The sequence below is a fragment of the Moschus berezovskii genome, chromosome X (genome assembly GCF_049115385.1).
Source record: "Moschus berezovskii isolate FMDL1 chromosome X, NW_MosBer_1.0, whole genome shotgun sequence".
Classification (NCBI taxonomy): domain Eukaryota; kingdom Metazoa; phylum Chordata; class Mammalia; order Artiodactyla; family Moschidae; genus Moschus; species Moschus berezovskii.
Window position 1 is genome coordinate 96,802,607 of NC_142488.1, and position 23,903 is coordinate 96,826,509.

The 23,903-nt window shown below is 41.9% G+C and overlaps 1 protein-coding gene across 1 annotated transcript in view; it reads left to right on the plus strand.

Annotated features, from left to right (window-relative positions):
- The first annotated feature begins 22,582 nt into the window (after nt 1-22,582).
- Nucleotides 22,583-23,903, plus strand: part of RNF128 (ring finger protein 128) — a 73,610-nt gene continuing 72,289 nt past the window's right edge. The window contains exon 1 of the mRNA XM_055437902.2: nt 22,583-23,309. Within this exon, the coding sequence (XP_055293877.1) occupies nt 22,817-23,309 (493 nt within the window). The 5' untranslated portion in view covers nt 22,583-22,816. The remainder of the gene's footprint in view (nt 23,310-23,903) is intronic.

The window sequence follows — 23,903 nt, forward strand, 5'->3', positions numbered from 1 at the left end:
CAATTTTCCTGCAAACAATCTTTGCCTGTTCATTAAAAGATCCCCAGTAGTGTTTCTCTTTGACATGATTTTAGTACCAATTCATTTGTGTTATTGTATTACTTGAAAATAATAAAGCTGCATTTCGTATGTTGTTAAAATTTTAAGAGGAAGACTTGTGTGACAGGAAATCACTGAACTCTGGAAGGGCATTTGAAAGAATTTTTTTTCAGGCATATAACAGTAATGTAATCAAAGCTAATGAAATATAGAAATCTGCTTCAAAGAACAGTGAAAATGATTTTAATTAATAGTCTACTTTTATGTAAATGAATGCTTCCTAAGGCACTAGAAAAATTGGTTTTCTTGTACAAGGTAGCTGTTCTCAGTGCAGAACTTATCTACACCATAAATTTCCTTTCACCACAGAATGAGCCCTAGCCTTTCTCCAAAATAATGAAATATCATTCTATAATTCCAATTATAGTACTTGCCAACTTCAAGCAAGTGTGATTTAGTAAAGTTTTTCTCTCTCTGAAAAATAATTTCATGATGAAAGTAGAGCTCTATTTTCTTTATTCTGTATACTTGGATTGTATTTCTGGCAATGAAAAAAGTTAAATCTAAAAGAATATCCACATTGTTCATTTGTGAAAATTGTTTTAACTCTTGGATATCCTATTAATATTTATCTGAAAAAAATTAATATCCACAGCCCATTAATCCTCACTCTGTGAATACTTAAAATGTTAGTAAAGTGGTAAATAAAAGATGCATCTCTTTCAAGCACTAATACTTCACATACCTGGTCCCTTCAGTTCAGTTCAGTTCAGTTCAGTCGCTCAGTCGTGTCCGACTCTCCCCGACCCCATGAATCACAGCATGCCAGTCCTCCCTGTCCATCACCAACTCCCGGAGTACACTCAAACTCATGTCCACAGAGTCGGTGATGCCATCCAGCCATCTCATTCTCGGTCATCCCCTTCTCCTCCCGCCCCCAACCTTTCCCAGCATCAGAGTCTTTTCCAGGGAGTCAACTTGTTGCATGAGGTGGCCAAAGTATTGCAGTTTCAGCTTTAGCATCAGTCCTTCCAATGAACACCCAGGATTGATCTCCTTTAGAATGGACTGGTTGGATCTCCTTGCAGTCCAAGGGACTCTCAAGAGTCTTCTCCAACACCACAGTTCAAAAGCCTGGTCCCTTAGGCTGCCATTTAATGGACCTATGCTCTTAACCTGTAATTACATTTTAAAAACACGCAGTTGTGGTGTTCAGTGGGTTTTTTCTGACATTTATCTGGGACATTTTTATGCTATAACTTCTTATGGGAATATTTCCATTCCCTTACAATAAGATCTTGGAGATGGTATATACTGGGTTGGCCAAAAAGTTAGTTCAGGTTTTTCCATAAGATGGGATGGAAAAACCCAAATGAACTTTTTGGCCAATCCATATTTTTAAAATATCTTTTCAAATTATGTACTTATTGCACGTGAGCGAAAGAAATTATTACTCAGAGTAGGAGGGTAATTCAAGACTTCTTTGCATTCAGCAAACAAAAGGGCAAAGAGAAACAAAAAATCACGGAACCCCTATTGTCTAAAATGTACCTCCAGATAAATTTAATTACTGCATAGATTGTAGTATTCTGATTTCTGAAAGGCTACACAGTAAAGCACAATGTTCTACTGAAATATGAAAAAAATTGGTAATCTAAATTCCTTTAGTATGTTTGTTTTCCTGTCTTGTAGTTAGTTTCACCCTTGTCTTTGACATACCACTAACATTCACAACAAATGGAAAGCAGCAAAGACTAATATACACCACAAGACAGATTTCTATAATGCTCCAATCATTATCTTTGCAGTTATTACTTATTTTGTTAATAGTACAAGCAATTGGATGCTTCAGAAAACTCAGAGTACAATGATTTCATTGAGGGCATTGACTTAAATGAGTCTGGAAGAACTGTCAGTTTGATAAAAATGAAAATGTTTTTGACTCCCAGGGCTCCAAGAGCTGATCTTGGTGTCTCAGCGAGAAATTCATTAAAAAAAAAAAATAGCCAGTTATATTCTGGCCAGTTCTATTTTTTTGAATGACAGTTGGCATTGGGTAGAGGAGAAGCAATAGTCTCCTATTGTCTATTTTCATGATTTGCTTCTTCTGAAGCTATAAACAGGAACATGTGGTCAACTAAAATGTGGTGATTATAGTTTATACAAATGAACTGTGTACACCCCCATTTGACTGTAAGGAATTTGTGGGGAAGATCCTTGCTGGATATTTGTTACCATACCACAGAGGATATTAAAAAATATTTTGATCCAACAAAAATATAAAAATAATTTTCCCTTAAAGAAAAAACACTGAACCTAAATCTCCATTCTTCCCTAAAATCAAAACACCCTCTTAAATTATAGGAAGGAGCACCTACTGATTCATAGGATTTGGTTTCAGATAAAACCCTGGGGACGGGGGGAGGGGATAGGTAGAAATGCATCTTTGCAAACCCTGCAAAAATCTTGAATTAAAATTCACCTCTTCACAGATATTCTCTTGTGGCAGAATGATTTAGTTGGTTTGTGTAATAATGTAATAATTACATAAAATATAATAATGGTAGAATTGTTCCATTGGTTTACATATTTATGGAGTGATTACCTGACAACGAGATGTTCTTGCTTCATAAAACACAAGGGAATTCCCAAACGCATGATGAAGTCTTCGTTTCTTTGGGTCGAGATAACGTTTAAATCTTCCTTTTGAAACCAGCTAAGTGAGGCAGACTTATTCATGCCAGAAAGACTCATGAATCTGTACTTAGGGTTTATTCACTGCATGTGATCATTGTGGGGAATTCCTTTTCTCAACCTGCTGTACAACCAGATGACACAGCATTTTTCAATTCCAATCTTATAAAAGAAAGGCCCAGCAGAGGGCATGTTGAGCATTTTTATGGCTAATCCAAACAACTTGGTACTTGCCTCAAGGATATTTAAGCAGTAACATGCTATATTTGCATCTGAAATAAAATTTCCAATGTCTTCTGATGTCATATGGCAACTCTTTCAATTAAGAGAACACCAAGATACTCAGTCAAGTTCAGTCAAATAGATTTAAATAAAACAAAAATCAATCTGATTGATTACTTTAAAACCAACCACCTTGAAGATGTGAATAAATTCCCAGAATGAATAAGACCAGTGAGTTCATAGATCCTCTTTAGTGGTTACATGCTCATGGGAGTAAGGCAATAGACAGAATATAAATATGCTAAGTTATGCCATTAATTTAATTATCTGCATGCAGCTAGTCCACTGGCAGTGTTTTAATCTCAGGCTAATTTTCTTTGATCACTCAAGCTACTTCAGAGTCACCTCTTAAGGGTCTGAAGGGAATGTTTGCATAAAACATAAGATGAAAATGTGCTGAAAAATGCATTTAAAAATCAACTCCAAGTGTCTTTGATAATCTGCTCTTTTGTATTATCTATATCACTGCTTCCCATTACTTGTATCTATAACTGAGATCTGACTCAACTCTTTCTTAGGGGACTAATAAACAGTGGCCCTAAGAAATCTAAACTTTCAGTATAATAATTCTGGTGTACACCTAGTGTAGGTGGAAAATGAAATTCAATTAAAAAATTTTAAAGTTGATTTCAATATTTGAAGGAGAAAGCCAGGCAGGCAAGAATATTATTTTCCTTTTAAGAATATAATTCTTCTAATAAGAGAAAGATAATCAGAGCTTTGGTAAATGACCACTACTTTAAGCAAGAGTGCCTTCTATTTGTAAATACTTGACAAACTACAATGAATGAGAAAATTGCAAGACACCGGTTCTCTTACATTTTTCTCCATCTTTTTTTCTGCCCACACATCTAAAATGTTATTCAACTCAGCTATTTATGTTCCCATCACAGCAGTTAAAATCTTGCTTCCCTCCTCTGTTTTAATAACCCTTTGCCACAGTTAGTATCATATATGTTTACACAACACCAAAATAAATAAAAAATACTAGTTGAACAAGGCAACTGAATGTTCTACTTTTAGCCAGTTGTTTTGTTATTACGTAGGTAAGCCTCACTCTTGAACCTCTCCTGAAATTATTCATCTGTATCTCTGTTGTCTTCCAAAATAATGCACTTGAAACAATTCTTCCTATTTGCAAGTGCCAGCCCTGTTTTCTTCTGCCATTATATGTAATAATTTAAATGGTAAACATTCAGTGTCTAGAGCCTACCTAATTCACAGGCATCTCAGTTAGTCCCTTGGTTAAGACCAATACAAAAATAAGACATTTATGGGTAAAATAGAATCAATCTAAAGGAGGAATTCTTAGGCTGGAGTCCTTGGAGATGCACAGATAGGTCATACAAAGTCTCTATGCAGGTGAAGTATTCTTTTTTTTCGGCCACGTGGCATGTGTGATCTTGGTTTCCTGACCAGGAATCAAACCTGCATCTTGTGCACTGAAAGGGTGGAATCTTAACCACTGAACCACCAGGGAAGTACCAAGGTAAAGTATTCTTGAAGTTACCCGTACATGGAGTAGATTTTTTAAAAATCATTCTAAATGTCAAGAGCAATGCAGTCCAATAGAACATTCTGCAATGATACAAACTTCTATCTCCATGCAGTCCAATATATATAGCCACAGCCTTTTGTGGCAGTTGAGCACTTGAAATGTGGCTAATGTGCTTGAAGAACTGAATTTTTACTTTTATTAAATGTAAATAGACACAGGAAGTTGTTGACTACTGGATTGAACAGTATAGGACTAGATGAACATTAACATGGGGTCACTGGGATATGCTTCATGAGGTCCGTGAAGTCCTTGAAATTGTGCATATATTTGTGTGTGTTCATTTACTCTGTACATAAGTTTCATCAATGGACATGAGTTTGAGCAAACTCCAAAAGATAGTGAAGGGCAGGAAAGCCCAGCAGGAAGCTATATGGTCTGTGGGGTCACAAAGAGTAGGACACGACTGAGCAACTGAACAACGAAGTTTCATCAAAGTTTCAGAAGGAACTCTGGCCCCCCAAAAGGTTAAGAATCATAGCAAAAGCAGAAGTAGTGCCCCTGTTTGGGTTGTATGCCTCCTAACAACATAGTTAGAACTAGAAACTTGGCGAATTTTATTGTTTTTTCAAAACTTTAATGTCTTAAGTAAACATCTGAATCCTTCGGCAAAAAAAAAAAAAGGAGATAATTTCCTAGAGTTAAATTCAAGTAATGTATTACCCATTTCTACGACCAACACACATTTCTCTTTTCAAAAAACTTTTCATTTTGAGATAATTGTAGATTTATGTGCAGTTGTATGACATCAGTTCAGTTCAGTTCAGTCGCTCAGTCGTGTCCGACTCTCCGCGACCCCATGAATCACAGCACGCCAGGCCTCCCTGTCCATCACCAACTCCCGGAGTACACTCAAACTCATGTCCACAGAGTCGGTGATGCCATCCAGCCATCTCATTCTCCGTCGTCCCCTTCTCCTCCCGCCCCCAACCTTTCCCAGCATCAGAGTCTTTTCCAGTGAGTCAACTCGTCTCATGAGGTGGCCAAAGTATTGGAGTTTCAGCTTTAGCATCAGTCCCTCCAATGAACATCCAGGATTGATCTCCTTTAGAATGGACTGGTTGGATCTCCTTGCAGTATAAGGGACTCTCAAGAGTCTTCTCCAACACCACAGTTCAAAAGCATCGATTCTTCGGCGATCAGCTTTCTTCACAGTCCAACTCTCACATCCATACATGACCACGGGAAAAACCATTGCCTTGACTAGACGGACCTTGGTCGGCAAAGTAATGTCTCTGCTTTTTAATATACTATCAAGGTTGGTCATAACTTTCCTTCCAAGGAGCAAGCGTCTTTTAATTTCATGGCTGCAATCAGCATCTGCAGTGATTTTGGAGCCCAAAAAAACAAAGTCTGACACTGTTTCCACTGTTTTTCCATCTATTTCCCATGAAGTGATGGGACCAGATGCCATGATCTTTGTTTTCTGAATGTTGAGCTTCAAGCCAACCTTTTCACTCTCCTCTTTCACTTTCATCAAGAGGCTTTTGAGTTCCTCTTCACTTTCTGCCATAAGGGTAGTGTCATCTGCATATCTGAGGTTATTGATATTTCTCCCAGCAATCTTGATTCCAGCTTGTGCTTCTTCCAGCCCAGCGTTCCTCATGATGTACTCTGCATATAAGTTAAATAAGCAAGGTGACAATATACAACCTTGACGCACTCCTTTTCCTATTGGAACCAGTCTGTTGTTCCATGACCGGTTCTAACTGTTGCTTCCTGACCTGCATACAGGTTTCTCAAGAGGCAGGTCAGGTGGTCTGGGATTCCCATCTCTTTCAGAATGTTCCACAGTTTATTGTGATCCACACAGTCAAAGGCTTTGGCATAGTCAATGAAGCAGAAATAGATGTTTTTCTGGAACTCTCTTGCTTTCTCCATGATCCAGCGGATGTTGGCAATTTGATCTCTGGTGCCTCTGCCTTTTCTAAAACCTGCTTGAACATCTGGGAGTTCACGGTTTACATACTGCTGAAGCCTGGCTTGGAGAATTTTGAGCATGACTTTACTAGCGTGTGAGATGAGTGCAATTGTGCGGTAGTTTGAGCATTCTTTGGCATTGCCTTTCTTTGGGATTGGAATGAAGACTGACCTCTTCCAGTCCTGTGGCCACTGCTGAGTTTTCCAAATCTGCTGGCATATTGAGTGCAGCACTTTCACAGCATCATCTTTCAAGACTTGAAATAGCTCAACTGGAATTCCATCACCACCACTAGCTTTGTTCGTAGTGATGCTTTCTAAGGCCCACTTGACTTCACATTCCAAGATGTCTGGCTCTAGGTCAGTGATCACATTATCGTGACTATCTTGGTCGTGAAGATCTTTTTTGTACAGTTCTTCTGTGTATTCCTGCCACCTCTTCTTAATATCTTCTGCTTCTGTTAGGTCCATACCATTTCTGTCCTTTATCGAGCCCATCTTTGCATGAAAAGTTCCCTTGGAATCTCTAATTTTCTTGAAGAGGTCTCTTGTTTTTCCTATTCTGTTGTTTTCCTCTATTTCTTTGCATTGATCACTGAGGAAGGCTTTCTTATCTCTCCTTGCTATTCTTTGGAACTCTGCATTCAGATGCTTATATCTTTCCTTTTCTCCTTTGCTTTTCGCCTCTCTTCTTTTTACAGCTATTTGTAAGGCCTCCTCAGACAGCCATTTCGATGACATAGAGGTCCCATATACCATTCACCTAGTTTCCCTGAATGTTATCACCTTATGCAACTATAGAACAATATTACAACCAGGAAATTGACATTAATGCAATCCACTGAGCTTATTTAGATTTTACTAGTTTTACATGCACTTATTGCATGTTCTGGGACTTCCCTGGACTCAGATGGTAAAGCATCTGCCTACAATGTGGGAGACCTGGGTTCAATCCCTGGGTTGGGTAGATACCCTGGAGGAGGAAATGGCAACCCACTCCAGTATTCTTGGCTGGAAAATCCCATGGACGGAGGAATCTGGTAGGCTACAGTTCATGGGGTCGCAAAGAATCGGACATAACTGAGCAACTTCACTTTATTTTCTATTGCATGTTCTACGCAGTTTTATCACATGTGTAGGTTCATGTGATCACCACCACAGTCAAGGTTCAGAACAATTCCATCACTACATTGTTCCCTCATGTGGCCCTTTTATAGTGACACACACCTCCACCCCATACCCTTTCCTCGACTCTAGGCAACCATTAATCTGATTTTCATTACTACAGTTTTTCATCTCAAAAATGTTATATAAATGGGGTGATACTGTATGTAATTTTTGCAGATTGGCCTTTTTCACTCAGTGTAATTCTCTGGAGATCCATTCAGATTGTTGCATATATTCATAGTTCATTCTTTTTTATTGCTGAGTAGTATTCCATGGTATGGATGTATCACAATTGGTTAACTATTCACCTATCAAAGAACATCTGGGTTCTTTCCAGTTTGGGACAACTATGAATGAAGCTGCTATACATGTTCATACACATATATTTTAGTGAACACAATTTTTCATTTATTTAAGATAGAAGCCCAAGATTAGTATTGCTGAGTTATATGGTAGTTATATGTTTAATTTTATAAGAAACTACCAGACTCTTTTCCAAATTTGCTATACCATTTTACATTCTCACCGACTGTGTACGTGTGATGCAGTTTCTCCATGTTCTCACCATCATTTGGTGTGGTCATTTTTTTAAGCCATTCTGATAGGTATGCAGTCATATCACATTGTGGTTTTAACGAACATTCCCCTAATGGCTAATAATGTTGAACATCTTTTCATGTGCTTATTTACCATCTGTATATCCTCTTTGGTGAAATGTGTGTTCTTGTCCCAGGGTGGAAAAAAGCATCCCAAATAGGAATGGGTTCTTTTTACATAGGAACTTGAATAATACCAGATAATATAGTTTTATAAAAGAAAGAAATGCTGTTCAATCAGGAATTTTTATTGGCTGTCCGCTAAGATAGAAGCCTTAACATTAATTGATACTTACAGTGGCTCAACGGTAAAGAATCCGCCTGCCAATGTAGGAGACATGGGTTCAATCCCTGGATTGGGGAGATTCTCTGGAGAAGGAAATGGCAACCCACTCCAGTATTCTTGCCAGAAAAATCCCATGGATAGAGAAGCCTTGCGGGCTATGGTCCAAGGGCTTGCAAAGAGTCAGACATGACTGAAGTGACTAAACCACCACCACCACCACCACCATCCCGGTGAAGATGTTTCCGTGGAGAAGTAGAAAAATAGAATCCAGGAACAATACTTGGCTTTTTGATACCTTGACCTAGAGAGAATCGAGAGAATATAAATGAATGGAGAGATAAGAGAACTTTTGGTTAAGAATTAGACTAGGTCATTTCATGAACATGTTTTCTAGCAAGTACCAGCAGCACAGATATTTTATATCCTTGGTATGCTTTTGATATATTTAGATGTCATTTATGGCATTGTTTTATGGGTCACAGTTGTGTATACTCACCCAGATAGACAGCCATCTACTTCAACTCAGGCAGGGCAGCAGAATTCCTGCAGACAGAACTATTACTCTCCTCTAAGAAGAGCTTGAATCAAATACCTGCAATGATGATTCGGGCATGCGTGCTAAGTCACTTCAGTCCTGTCCGACTCTTTGTGACCCCATGGACTGTAGCCAGCCAGGCTCCTCTGTCCATGGGATTTCCCAGGCAAGAATACTGGAGAGGGATGCCATGCCATCCTCCAGGGGATCTTCCCAACCCAGGGATCAAACCCAGTACTCTTAAGTCTCCTGCATTGACAGGCGTGTTCTTTACCACCAGCGCCAAATAAATCAAGATCAAATTCCTAAATACACTATTCAAGATCAATAAAGCCCTAACCTACCTTTTCTGTCCTGTCTCCCAATACTCCTCCTCTTATGCTTAAACAAACTGAAATAGTGTTCCCTCAATCCCCCTGCTCTTTCCTGACTCTGAACTTCTGTTTCTGCTATATCCTTTACTGAAATATCTTCTCTCACCTATAAAAATCCCACCTACCCACCCCACAAGGCCCTGCTCAGACAGATACTACTTTCTCCATGAAATCTCCCCCAAATCATTAAGTCAAAAGCAAACATTCCCCACTCTGCATTCACATAGGACTTTGTACCCTCTTCCAGCATCCATCTCTCTAACCACTCTTTTGTTTAAATGTCTTGGCATTGCAATAACATAGATGAGTCTCAAATGCATTTTACTAAGAAATCAGATGCAAAAAAACTACATACTTAGTGATTCCATTTATATGACATTCTAGGTAAGGAAAAAAACATAGGTACAGAAAACAGATGAAGGGTTGCCAGGGGTAAAGGATGGGTGCAGGAGGAGACTTGACTATAAAGGCATCAGTTCAGTTCAGTTCAGTCACTCAGTCGGTTCCGACTCTTTGCATAGTATGTGGAATTTGAGGGAGAGATGAAACTTCTATATTTTGATTGTGGTAGTGTCTACATGACTATATGTTTGCCAAAATTTATGCAATTGTATACTAAAAAAGAGAAGTTTATTGTGTGTAAATTATACCTTAACAAACACAGTAGGAAAAAATTAATACCAGCTAGTCAGCAAACTAAACAGGTTGCCCTACAGTTCTTGCCATCCTCTTGCATGTGTGTGCTTAGTCATGTCCAACTCTTTGGGACCCCATGGCTACATGTAGCCTGCTAGGCTCCTCTGTCCATGCAATTTTCCAGGCAAGAATACTGGAGTGGGTTGCCATTTCCTCCTTCAGGGAATCTTCCTGACCCACGGATCAAACCCATGTATCCTGCATTGGCAGGCAGGTTCTTTACCACTGAACCACCTGGGAAATCCTGCCATGCACTTACTGCTTTTCAAATATATTCTAATGTGACAGGCTAAAAGCTGGGGCTACAAAGAAGAAAAATACATGACCCCTTCTCTCAAGGAACTCAGTCTCTGATGGAGAAGATATGTAAATAAATAAGCACCATAGCATGGAAGATACTATATATGGTACAGTGGAGGTATAAAGGAGACAGTGGTCAGATGAACCTAGATTGTTGAGGTCCTAGCCCTTGAAGCTTAGAAATTTCTACTCTATTCAATACACAATGAGAAGTAACATAATCATACTATGTTTTAGAAAGTACAGTATGGCAGTAATATGAAGGATGACTTGGAGTGGGGCAGAGACTAAAAGCAGGGAGATCAATCAGAAGGCTATTTACAATTGTCTAGAAAATTAATATCACTTTTCTTCCTTATTAGTAAGCTATTGAGATTAGACTAGGCTTTCAACTAAAGCTTTTATTGCCTATAATCTAGATGCGTGTAGGCAAAAACAAAAAGAGGGCTCACAAAATTTTCCTTGGTACAACCGACTCCCAGTAGACTAAGATACTTAAAGGAGGGAACTTGCTGCAACTATCATAAGACTTTGTAGACATTAGAAGCTCTAAAAAATATTTATTATTCTAATGAATAAAGTCAAGAATGTGTGAATTTTCTTTTAAGTCACCGAAGCTCCAAAAGAGAAAATCATAAATCCGGCATGCTCAGTGATGCATATCACTTAACATTTTGTATGTCATTTGACAGCCCAAAGGGTCAAGGTTAGCGAAACATCTTATTTTCCTAATTTGAATACTGACTGTAGTGATCAGGTGGGATTAGTCTAGCACATTTTTCCCCTGGAAAGTCCATTCTTTGCTTGTTCACTGCTATGTAACACGACTTGCAGTGACAGGGCTAAGATTCTGTTTTAAAAAATAGGATAACGGCAGGCATTATAAATCTACACTAGAACTACCCTTGGGCTTCCCAGGTGGAAAGTTAAGTGAAAGTGAAAGTCGCTCAGTCGTGTCCAGCTCTTTGTGACCCCATGGACTATACAGTCCATGGAATTCTCCAGGCCAGAACCCCAGGTGGTACTAGTGGTAAAGAACCTGACTGCCAATGCAGGAGATGTAGAAGACACCAGTTCGATCCCTGAGTCTGGAAGATTCCTTGAAGAAGGAAATGGCAACCCACTCCTGTATTCTTGCATGGAGAATCCCATGGAAAGAGGAGTCTGGCAGGTTACAGTCCATGGGGTCACAAAGAGTCAGACACAACTGAAGCAACTTGCCCTGCACACACTACCCTTAAGCAATTGACTATTCCATCTATCTTGGAACTCGAAAATCTCTGCTGAAAATACCGTATGTGCAGCAGAGTTGAAGGCACTCATCTGAGATAGCCTGATTCCTGGAATGTACGTACTGAAAAGTGTTCATCCTGCCTTGAATCCAAACAGAAGGTCCTAAAACCAGCAGGATGTTGGGCCCTAAACACCTTGTAGAGCCCAAACATATGCTCTCATCGGGTCTCTAAACAAATGCTTCAACCATCTCCACCTCAGCAAAACTGATGTTTAATGAACTGGTGGGATTATTAAAATAAACCTGATGAACTTCTTCAAACAAATAGGAGTTCAGGCTTTCAATGTTTACTTGCTCCCTCTCTTTTTCCCCCCACCACACAAAAACCAAACATTGCTAAGCCACTTCATTGCCTCTGCTAAAAGGCTTTCTGTGGCACCAGAGCTGACAACATCTAGAATATTAAGCAGTCATTGGTCTCTGCATCCAAACTACTTTGCTCTAAAGAACATGAAGGATACTGATCCGATCTGCTCCCAGAGTTACACAGACGCAGCTTAGAAAAGAGTGTATCCACCCTCTGCTAATTGGAAGATTGGCAGGTAAGGGAGAATTTATTTTATGGATTCCTGGATGTGCTGTGGTTCAATGGATCTGGGCATTTTTTCCTTGTGATGGTTCTGTTAGTACTTTTCGTCATTAAAGTTTCTATATTTTATATGGCATGATTTGTGATAAAGTCAAACCAAAGTAAGTTTTGTAGTCATAAAATACCCTTTTGTTGAAGATGTGCTTGTCTCTTGCCTGCTTCCTATGACCAACACAACCATGACACTTATCTAATTCTGGTGTGACTGAACTTAATTACTGTGTGAATCATGAGTGCTGCTGCTGCTAAGTCACTTCAGTCGTGTCTGACTCTGTGCGACCCCATAGACGGCAGCCCACCAGGCTCCCCCGTCCCTGGGATTCTCCAGGCAAGAACACTGGAGTGGGTTGCCATTTCCTTCTCCAATGCATGAAAGTGAAAAGTGAAAGTGAAGTCGCTCAGTCGTGTCCCACACGTAGCGACCCCATGGACTGCAGCCTACCAGGCTCCTCCGTCCATTGGATTTTCCAGTCAAGAGTACTGGAGTGGGGTGCCATTGCCTTCCCCGGAATCATGAGTGGGAGACCAGCTAATTTCAGTTGTCTCAACTGTGTTAGTTCAGTTCAGTCCAGTCGCTCAGTTGTGTCCGACTCTTTGCGACCCCATGAATCGCAGCACGCCAGGCCTCCCTGTCCATCACCAACTCCTGGAGTTCACTCAAACTCATGTCCATCGAGTTGGTGATGCCATCCAGCCATCTCATTCTCTGTTGTCCCCTTCTCCTCCTGCCCTCAATCCCTCCCAGCATCAGGGTCTTTTCCAATGAGTCAACTCTTCACATGAGGTGGCCTAAGTATTGGAGTTTCCGCTTTAGCAGCAGTCCTTCCAATGAACACCCAGGACTGATCTCCTTTAGAATGGACTGGTTGGATCTCCTTGCAGTCCAAGGGGCTCTCAAGAGTCTTCTCCAACACCACAGTTCAAAAGCATCAATTCTTCGGCGCTCAGCTTTCTTCACAGTCCAACTCTCACATCCATACATGACCACAGGAAAAACCATAGCCTTGACTAGATGGACCTTTGTTGACAAAGTAATGTCTCTGCTTTTTAATATGCTGTCTAAGTTGGTCATAACTTTCCTTCCAAGGAGTAAGCATCTTTTAATTTCCTGGCTGCAATCAGCATCTGCAGTGATTTTGGAGCCCAGAAAAATAACGTCTGACACTGTTTCCACTGTTTCCCCATCTATTTCCCATGAAGTGATGGGACCAGATGCCATGATCTTTGTTTTCTGAATGTTGAGCTTCAAGCCAACTTTTCACTCTCCTCTTTCACTTTCCTCAAGAGGCTTTTTAGTTCCTCTTCATTTTCTGCCATAAGGGTGGTGTCATCTGCATATCTGAGGTTATTGATATTTCTTCTGGCAATCTTGATTCCAGCTTGTGCTTCTTCCAGCCCAGTGTTCCTCATGATGTACTCTGCATATAAGTTAAATAAGCAGGGAGACAATGCTTGATGTGCTCCTTTTCCTATTTGGAACCAGTCTGTCTGTTGTGTGTTAGTACCTGATCATTATTGCCAGATACTTGTTTACTCCCAGTTTTTGATCGATTTTGAGCTCTGGCCAGCAGCAGCTAATCCTAATGCATATTGTTGGCAGCTGTGAATTTTTGACTTTGCCCCTTGGAATACAAAGGCCACCTTTGCCCACACTTTAGTTTCTAAAGAGTAAACCTTGGCCTCACAGGTGATTGTGATTATGCACTGCACTGTAACTATGTTTATTCTTAAACTGCTTTTCAGAGGTTCAGTTTTACTAGGAATTACCAAATCAGGCTCCTATTAAAAAGGAATCCCATTCTGTCTGTAGGTTAAAAAAAAATACTGCCCATGTACATTTTGAAGAACTTAACCCCTCCCTACTTTAGTAAACTGATCTTCTCCATGCCTGCCAGGCCCACTCCCTTCTCCAGCAATCCTGTCATTTGTCCTAGGCAGTGGCAAAATCTTAGATAATTTATTTTAGCTACACTAGCTGATCTGGTAAGCTTTAATCTAAAGGAACACTAAGTGGTTCAGAATATATCTACACAATTTTTTCATTATTATTATCCCTATTTTGTAGCTGAGAAAGAAGAAACAGAAACTTCCTCGGTGTCACATAACCAGTCCACAGCAAAGTTAAAAATAACAACAGGATCTAGTCTACTGAGTAGCAAACAGATTGGAAATAAACCTCAGATATGTGGCCATATCTGTAGGGCATGATTCATTAAAAACATTTTCCCCAAGCTGTTGTTTTTCTTTCTTTTAATATACAGAAATCTCTTGTGTTCACAGATTTAATTCTTTGAAAGTCATCTTACTAGAAACCTAAAAAGAGAGAGTTAGAGAGAGAGAAGAGATTGCATGAGAACAGATTAATTTCCCAAGTATTTGGTTGAACAAAAATTTCTTTCAGGTTTTTCTGTAAGATTTTATGGAAAAACCCAACAAATTTTTTGGCCAATCCGGTAACGTTGTCCTGATACTGCTGCTGCTGTTGCTGCTGCTAAGTCACTTCAGTCGTGTCCGACTCTGTGTGACCCCATAGACGGAAGCCCACCAGGCTCCCCCGTCCCTGGGATTCTCCAGGCAAGAACACTGGAGTGGGTTGCCATTTCCTTCTCCAATGTGTGAAAGTGAAAATTGAAAGTGAAGTCGCTCAGTGGTGTCCAACCCTTAGCGACCCCATGGACTACAGCCTACCAGGCTCCTCCGTCCATGGGATTTTCTAGGTAATAGTACTGGAGTGGCTTGCCATTGCCTTCTCCGCCTGATACTGCAGGTGAGGGTAAAAATCACTCACATCCATCATTCCCTCCAAGCACCTCCCTTGCCCAACTTTCCCCTTGAAACCATTGCTGACACTATGCCTTGGGCTCATATCCCTTTTTAGCAATCTGGTATCCCCACAATCATCCCCCCAAACTCAAGATAGCTAACTTGATTCCCCTTCCCCATAGCAATCAACTTGACACAATTCACTCCCAATTTTCTTCACTGTCCTTATCAGTATGATTCCTTTCTGTGCTAGTTTGCATCAGTGAACAGAAAACACCCTTTCCACACATAACACATGTTCAAGCGCTCCTCTCCACAAGCATGGGGGCCAGTGTGTACAACTCGATGTAGACATTTATAAAGGATGATGAAGTACTTGACTAAATGGACTTTCATTATCTCTGTTATCTAGGAGTTTTAGGGCTGCTCAGCAAGAAAGCAGTGCGCTCTGGTGAAGGGGTTCTTAGGTTGGATGTGTTACCGGATCTGACCGAAAAACAACAAATCTTTCCCCCTTGTAGTAATACCCTCACTATATATGTGGAGAAGAAGTATAGCAAAGTGAAAATGGCATAGAATTTGGAGTCAAATATAACTCCCTTGTGAATTCCAACTCTGCCACTTACTAGCTGTGTGACCTTCAGCAAGAAACTTCACTTTTCTGAGCCTCATTTTTCTCATCTGAAAATAATAGGATTTTATTACTTGTTGTAAGAAGCAAATGATATAATTAATACATGTAAAGTGTCTGGCACATAGTAAGTTCTCAATAAATATGTTTCCTTCTTACTCTTACTTTGGTAGGTAGTTTACGTAATGAAAAGTTGTTCAAGAGTGTAGTTTTGTTCTAAGACATGGAGTCAAATTCCAATTCGATCATTCGGTTATTCCCTAATGGGTGACCTCAGCAAGTTACTTAACCTGAACACACATTTCTCCTCTGGTAAGATGTAGCATATAATACTTAACACACGGGTATAGCGTGCCTGGCTCCTGGCGGGTTCTCAGTGGCAGCTATTACTGTTACAGGCATGAGAAGACTGTTCTTAAATTCAGATATAGCACACCTACTGTTGTAAAGCCCCTCTCTGAAATTCTGTCTTTTCTTTGAGTGCATGAAATCTTTGTTTAAAAAACACCCGTTGTTTTCTAACGGTTGTATACCCACTTGAGCTGACTGAGGTTTACCTGCACTTGCAAGTCATGGGACATAATCTGAAAGTATGCCACAGCACCACATTTGGGGTTTAGGGTTCTGTTTCGTTTGGCTGTTTGCTGTCTCCGCACTGCCATCTTCTTCTTGCTATCCAAAGGGCAACTGCCTCAAGTGGAAATTTGTTGCCATACATTCTCTGCACCTATATTGTTGAGCTGTTTGGCTACAGCATGGCTTTGATGCCAGGTCACCAGTTGTCCCAGATGGTACTTTGTCACTTATTTAATGGTAAGAAGCCAGATGTGGTGTCTCATTTCCTGGAGACATATTAAAGGCTGAACACTCTTGTCCATCTCTTCACCACCACAGAAATTCCGTGCGACTGGAAACTTAATCAGCTGCTGTGGTGCCCTGCTGTTGCTTCTGCGTATGCTGCTCTGTTCACCAGTTCATCACTAGATAGTGCACTGCTCAGGGTGGCTTTCAGTTTAGTGTTGTTGATATACATACTTGGCAAGGCTAGCCTTTGTGGTAGGATTTGAGGAGCTGAAAAAGACTCCTGGCCCAAATATATCTCTGTCACCGGTGACAGTGACTGAAGTTCATGCAAGAAACTTTTCACATGAACTTTCCTTCTTGGGTGTAAGGCAATGTTAGAATGCAAATACCACTCTCAAGAGGAAAGATACTGGGTCATTATTGGCTATTAATACTTACAGTCAGAAGTGCATTGAAATCCTGACTCTATTACTAACTATATGAGCTTGCTGCTGCTACTGCTGCTGCTAACTCGCTTCAGTCGTGTCCGACTCTGTGCGACCCCATAGATGGCAGCCCACCAGGCTCCCCCGTCCCTGGGATTCTCCAGGCAAGAACACTGGAGTGGGTTGCCATTTCCTTTTCCAATGCATGAAAGTGAAAAGTGAAAGTGAAAGTGAAGTCGCTCAGTCGCGACCCCATGGACTGCAGCCCACCAGGCTCCTCTATCCATGGAATTTTCTAGGCAATAGTACTGGAGTGGGTTGCCATTTCCTTCTCCATGAGCTTGCTGCTGCTGCTGCTAAGTCACTTCAGTCGTGTCCGACTCTGTGTGACCCCATAGACGGCAGCCCACCAGGCTCCCCCGTCCCTGGGATTCTCCAGGCAAGAACACTGGAGTGGGTTGCCATTTCCTTCTCCATGAGCTTAGGGAGTCGCTAATTCTCTCTGAAACAGTTTTTTTTTTTCTGAAAATAAGGATAATAGCAGACTTCCCTGGTGGTCTAGTGGTTAAAACTCTGCCTTCCAAGGCAGGGGGTTGGGTTCCATCCCTGGTGGGGGAACTAAGATCCCACATGCCAAAGGTGCAACAAAAAAAATTTTTTTTAATGACAATAAGGATAATAATGGAGGGTTGTGAGAATTTAATGAGATAATGCATGTAAAGAGCATAGTAAATGCTCAATGAATAATAATAGCTCTTATTAGCCTTGGGGACAGTAGGACCTGGAAGGAATACATCTAGAACTGGTAAACTCAGTTTGAGAGCCGGGAAAAGGTGAAGTCTGGTACAGGGAAACTGCTCATAGCAAAGACCCTGCTGGAGTGCTGATAATACAGCTGGGGAAGAGCATGGAAACTCTGGGGAGCTGGGGTAGGAAGAATTGGATGGGAGGAAGAGGAAAGACTGAAGCAAAATCACAGTACATCTCTAGGAACTTTCCAACAAGAAAAGCGCAGTACTATTCAAGATGCAGTGCTCTGGGAGGTAGTAAGCTCTGACACTGGGAGTGTTCAAGAGGAGGTTGGGTGCTGGCTACTTGTCAGGAATACTCTAGCCTACCCCAGAGTAGACTACAAATCACCTGGGAATTTTGTTTAAATGCAGATTCTGATTCAGCAGGTTTGGGTGGAATCTGAGAGTCTTCACTTCTCAGGAGCTCACTGACGATACTGATGCTCCCGATCAACAGATCTCACTCTTAGTAGCAAAGGCTCTGTTGCAGTTTGAAGAGAAATCATAGTGAGACAGAAGGATTTGGTTAGGGAAAGCCAGAGAGTTACCCAGACAAGGCTCCATAAAATGGGAGCACTCTAATGCAGTCAGGATCTACAGTCTGGTCCTTAGCTTCATAAGCTTTGCAATTTGATTGGTAGTAAACCAGAGCCTGGGCTCCTGGGGACTGACTCATGCTTAGCCAAATTCACAAGAGACCCATATACAAGTCAGAATGCCAACTGATTAATTTCTAATGAGTAGTATAATTTCCAAGAGGAACAGATACTAGTGTTTTCTGATCAGTGCATTATCTCTCTGTAGGCATATTTACATGAGGAGCTAAATGATAATAAGCAGGTTGCTTGGTGAGTGTGGACTCATAGCAAGGGGAGTTCATAGGATGATTTTAACAGTTCATGTCATCAAGTTATGATAGTTCTGATACCTCCATCTCCACCACTGGGCTAGAATGGTCTAGGGTGAGGGTGTTAGTCTCAATACCAAGTCTGTTTTACCCTCATACAATTCGGATGATACATGTAAGCCTAGGTCTGGTAATATCATTCATTTGATTCACTTCAATATAAATTTACAATCTAAACTCATCATTACGAAAAGTTTAAAGTATAGAGAAAAGTTGAAAAAATATTACAGCAAGCACCTATATACCCACCACCTAGATTCAACAATTATTATCATTTTGTCATATCTACTTTATGTCTCTGTGTGCACACGTGTGCATTGAGCCTACACTGTTTAACACAGATTGCTGAACTCTTCATGCTCTGGCACAACCCACTTGACCTGCTCCACTCCTCCTGGCTCCCCCTTTGCTCCCCAGACATACCTAACTACTGAATGGGAGTTCCCGAATGTTCCCTGTTATTTATTACCTATTGCCTATGTCTGAATATCCTTATTTTCTTTTTCTTCGATTAACTCTATTTGTTTGTAAAGACAGCCATGCCCATGTTGCATCCTATATCCTTCTCAGTGATAGCATGTATTACATTATGCTGTTATTTGCTTGCCTCTCTTTGTGGCTCACATGGTAAAGAATCTACAAGCAATGTGGGAGACCCGGGTTCAATCCCTGGGTAGGGAAGATCCCCTGGAGAAGGAAATGGCAACCCACTCCTGTATTCTTGCCTGGAGAATCCCATGGACAGAGGATCCTGTTAGGTTATAGTCCATGGGGTCACAAAGAGTCGGATGCAACTGAGTGACTAACACTTTGACTTTCTTACTAAACTATGAACTCCTTGAGGGCAGGGAATGTTTCATTTGTCCCTGTATACCTGTACCTCTTGTGTCTTGTGCTTAGTAGGTGTTCAGTAATCAGAAAATTCAACTGCCAGCTGGACAGTTCTACCTAGTTACATCATGGGTACCTTGAATTCAACATGTCTAAACTGAAATAATTTCTCTTCCCACCAACTCTACATATTTAAAACCTCCTCCTAATTAAATGCCATTCAGTCTTCCCAGTCAAAAACCTCAGACCAGTCCCTAACTTTTTCCTCTCATTCATCCTTCAAACACGTCTTATTGATTCTATCTCCAAAATACACTACAATCTGTCTATTTCTCTTTATGTCCACTACCTATTTAGTCTGGGCCACCTTCATTTTTCACCTGGAGAGCACTGCCAACAATCCTCTGTCTGGGTTCCCTGCAGACAGAGGATTCCCTGCAGGAGACTCTTGTCTCCTCCAAATTTTTATTCACAGAGAAGCCATAATGATCACTAAAATTCAGATCTGATTTTATTACTCCCTGCTTAAACCCTGATTATATTACTCCTTGCTTTTGGATCAAGTTCAAACTCTTTAACTTTACCCAAAGGACTCTCAAGAACTGACCCCTTTGAACCTCTATAACTTTATCTCTTGTACACCGGGTTCCAAACACTTGGTGTTTACAGAGTCTGTAGTACTTGTTGTTTCTCAACATTTTCAGTTTCATGCATCAATGCCCTTTCTTGTATTGTTCTCTGTCTAGAAAGGCTGACACTTTCAAAATCAGCACAATTGTAACCTCCTCTGGGAAGCTTTTTCTTAACTTCCCAGTCTGAGTTAGTTCCTCTTCTCTAACACTCACTACTGCCCTACACCTACCTCTAGCATATCTCTTACACTATATACATCCAGCACTCTATATATAGTACAATGATCAGTTTGCTTGTTTGTCTCATCAAAAATAATTTATGAGCTTTCTGAGAGCAGAGTTAATGTCTTATTTTTTATCCCAATGCTTAGCCCATGATTGGCATATAGGAGATTGCAATAAATATTTAAGAAAAGACAGAATGAATATTAATAAATGTCTCTCCAAACTTCATTATTGTAAACACCTCATAAAAGATCTCTTTTCTTTTGAACACATTGTTTCTTCAAAGGACCATATAGTTGTTTGTCACGCAAGTAATATTGATTGAATGTTGAGTGCTCTTTACCAGCAATTTCAGACAATTTCTGGAATCATACCATTTCTTTAGATGACAGATGCCATCCTTTTACTCTAGATAATTTTTATCTAAGAGAGTAACATAATCAGTACTTGAGGGTGCCATGTTATTGGTCCCATATACTTCCCTTGACCTCTAAAGTCTATTTCAACACCTACAGTTCATGGTTCACAAAACTGCCCATTTATTTGGATTCTAGGTGCTGTTTAGTTATGGTATTAATTTTCCTCTAGGTTTCTCTCAAACCATAAGGGTATCAAGTGCAGAATTGTCCCATGCCTAATCTTTGCGAATAATATTGATTAAGTAAATGTTGGGCCATGGGTGTGAAATGATTGATTAGGAACCTAACAAATGTTGGGCTGGATAAAGTAAATTATATTTATTTGAACTGAAAAAAATTGTTAAATCTAAACATTCTGAACATTACTTTCTCTGATTATTACCTCAAAGTAACAACCTTGATATTCTTTAAAAAGTATTGGGTCCCTGACTGTTTAATAATAATAGTATTTAACAGATATAATTTTTATATTCTGCTAGTGCAGTGAAACAGAGAAGGCAATGGCACCCCACTCCAGGACTCTTGCCTGGAGAATCCCAGGGACGGGGGAGCCTGGTGGGCTGCCATCTATGGGGTCGCAGAGAGTCGGACATGACTGAAGTGACTTAGCAGCAGCAGCAGTGAAGTGAAAGCCTCTCAGTCCTGTCTGACTCTTTGCGACCCCATGGACTACACAGTACATGGCATTCTCCAGGCCAGAATACTGGAGTGGGTAGCCTTTCTCTTCTCCAGGGGATCTTCCCAACCCAGGGATCCAACCCAGATCTCCCACATTGCAGGCAGATTCTTTACCGGCTGAGCCACAAGGGAAGCCCTATACTCTGCTAAGCACTGTTCTAAGGGCTTTATATGTATGAACTCATTTGATGATCTGGACAAGTCTATGAGGTAGGTACTATTATCATCCCCATTTTACATGATGAGGAAACTGAGGCACGGAGAAGTTTTTGCCAAGGTCGAAGGTTATCCGTGTGTCAGACACCAGAAGTATTAATTCAGTTTAATCCATGCTTACTTATTGAGCACATACTAAATTAACAACTAACAGGGTAAGTGAAAATTGTATACTTAAGGAGAAATCTTAACGCCAAAGTGCCATGAGCGAATTGTCAAGGTGAATCAGGCTCATTTTTGTTAGTGGGCAATGGAGAAAGATTATGTAGTTAAGGTCATGAGTTGGCGGAGACATATCTGGTTGGGTAAATCTGGTTTGCGGAAGATGGAAGAGGCTTAGTTTCGAGGAGTATGAAAACAGTCATTCTTTTTTTTGAGAGCTAAGATTAGCTTTAGAAGGGCATGTAATGCAGTAGATTTAGGATGAGGTAAGGGTGAAAGAAAATGCACAGGTATGACGCTTGTTTAGAACAGGAAAGCAAAAATTAAAAAAAAATGATAATGCGTTCTTCCTGCCCCTCCCTCCTCAGAGAATTAGTAAATAGCCTGCCTAGGTACCACCCACCTACCCAAATTCTCTGGACTGCAACTCAGACCCTTCAGATCCGGGCTTTTTAGAAGTACTTTTCGCATTCTGGCACCTTAAGCCTGAACAGCCTTGTGGGCAAACGTTACGAGGGAAAAAAATACAATCTTGCAGTTCAAAATGGACTCGAATCCTACCAGGGAGCGTTTCTGTTCGCGCTGATTCCACAGTTCCTCACCTGTCCATTTTTCATACAACGACTCGACACACCTGACCACACAGCTTCCGCTCCTAGTCTAAAGCCTTCCCCTCCCGCTACCCTTTTAAGAGGCGGTCCCGCAGTGTCCTTTCCTCCCTCCCAGCCACCTCTACCCCCAGTCGGCGGGGCGGAGCTTCGCGCTAAAAGCCCGGAGCCCGACGCGGCCCGGGCAGTCGCGGAGAGGAGTGGAGCCGCAAAGGGTTTCCTCTGCGGCAACATCTCCGGCGACGCTACGTGCCCGCCGGCTCTGCCCCAGCCCGCGGCGCGCGCGTCCCTCCCCGTGCTCTCCCCACCTGGCGCGCACCTGGCCCAGGCCCGGGTCCCGCCGAGAGTCGGGAAGGCGCGTGCCGGGGGCCCTAGGGGAGCTCAGAGCGCGCACACCATGGGGCCGCTGCCCGGGGCCGGGGTCTTCTGCCGCGGTGGTTGCGGCTTTTCCCGATTGCTGGCCTGGTGCTTCCTGCTGGTTCTGAGTCCGCAAACCCCCGGCTCCAGGGGAGCCGAAGCCGTGTGGACCGCGTACCTCAACGTGTCCTGGCGGGTTCCACACACCGGAGTGAACCGCACCGTGTGGGAGCTGAGCGAGGAGGGCGTGTACGGCCAGGATTCGCCTCTCGAGCCCGTGGCTGGGGTCCTGGTACCGCCCGACGGGCCGGGGGCGCTCAACGCCTGTAACCCGCACACGAATTTCACGGTGCCCACGGTCCCGGGGGACTGGGGCAGCAGCGTGCAAGTGTCTTGGTTGGCCCTCATCCAGCGTGGTGGGGGTTGCACCTTCGCAGACAAGATCCATCTGGCTTACGAGAGAGGGGCGTCTGGAGCCGTCATCTTTAACTTCCCGGGGACCCGCAATGAGGTCATCCCCATGTCTCACCCGGGTGAGTGCAGCTATCCGATTGCGCCCGATCAAACCCCTGCCGAGGCCGTTTTTCCCATATTTCTCTCAGGGTATTCCTCCCCCTATCCCCTTGCTCCGAAGGAAGACGAGTGTCCTTTCTGTCCCCATCGAGTGAGGCAGGGTCCTCTCTTCCTCGAGCTTCACCCTGCATGGGGGGTTGGGCGGGAAAATCCTTCAGAATTTGCCTCTTTGGTGGAAAAGGGTAAAAACCGACGGAGTGCGGAGGCTGGCAACTCGAGAACTGTTGGGGTTCTTTGCGTCGTCTTTTCCTGCTGTTTGTGAGGGTACTTGCATGGGGTGGGCATTGGTGGTGGGCATTGGGTTTGATATGACTCTGAGGCAGCCTAACCGTGAAGCCCATCTGGAAAATCCCTTCCTCAATCTTGTCCTGATTCACAGCCTCAGGCCCGCCGCAGATTTTTTTCCTTCCGCTCTCCCTGTTTTCTCTGCGTGTTTCCTCGAATCAGGTACAAGATTGTGTTACTGTGCCCTGTTAACCTCATTCCAGTTTTATTGGAAACTGTGTTCAGCCCTCGGATCCTTCTCTGCCCCGGGGTCTCAGGTCCCAAGTGAC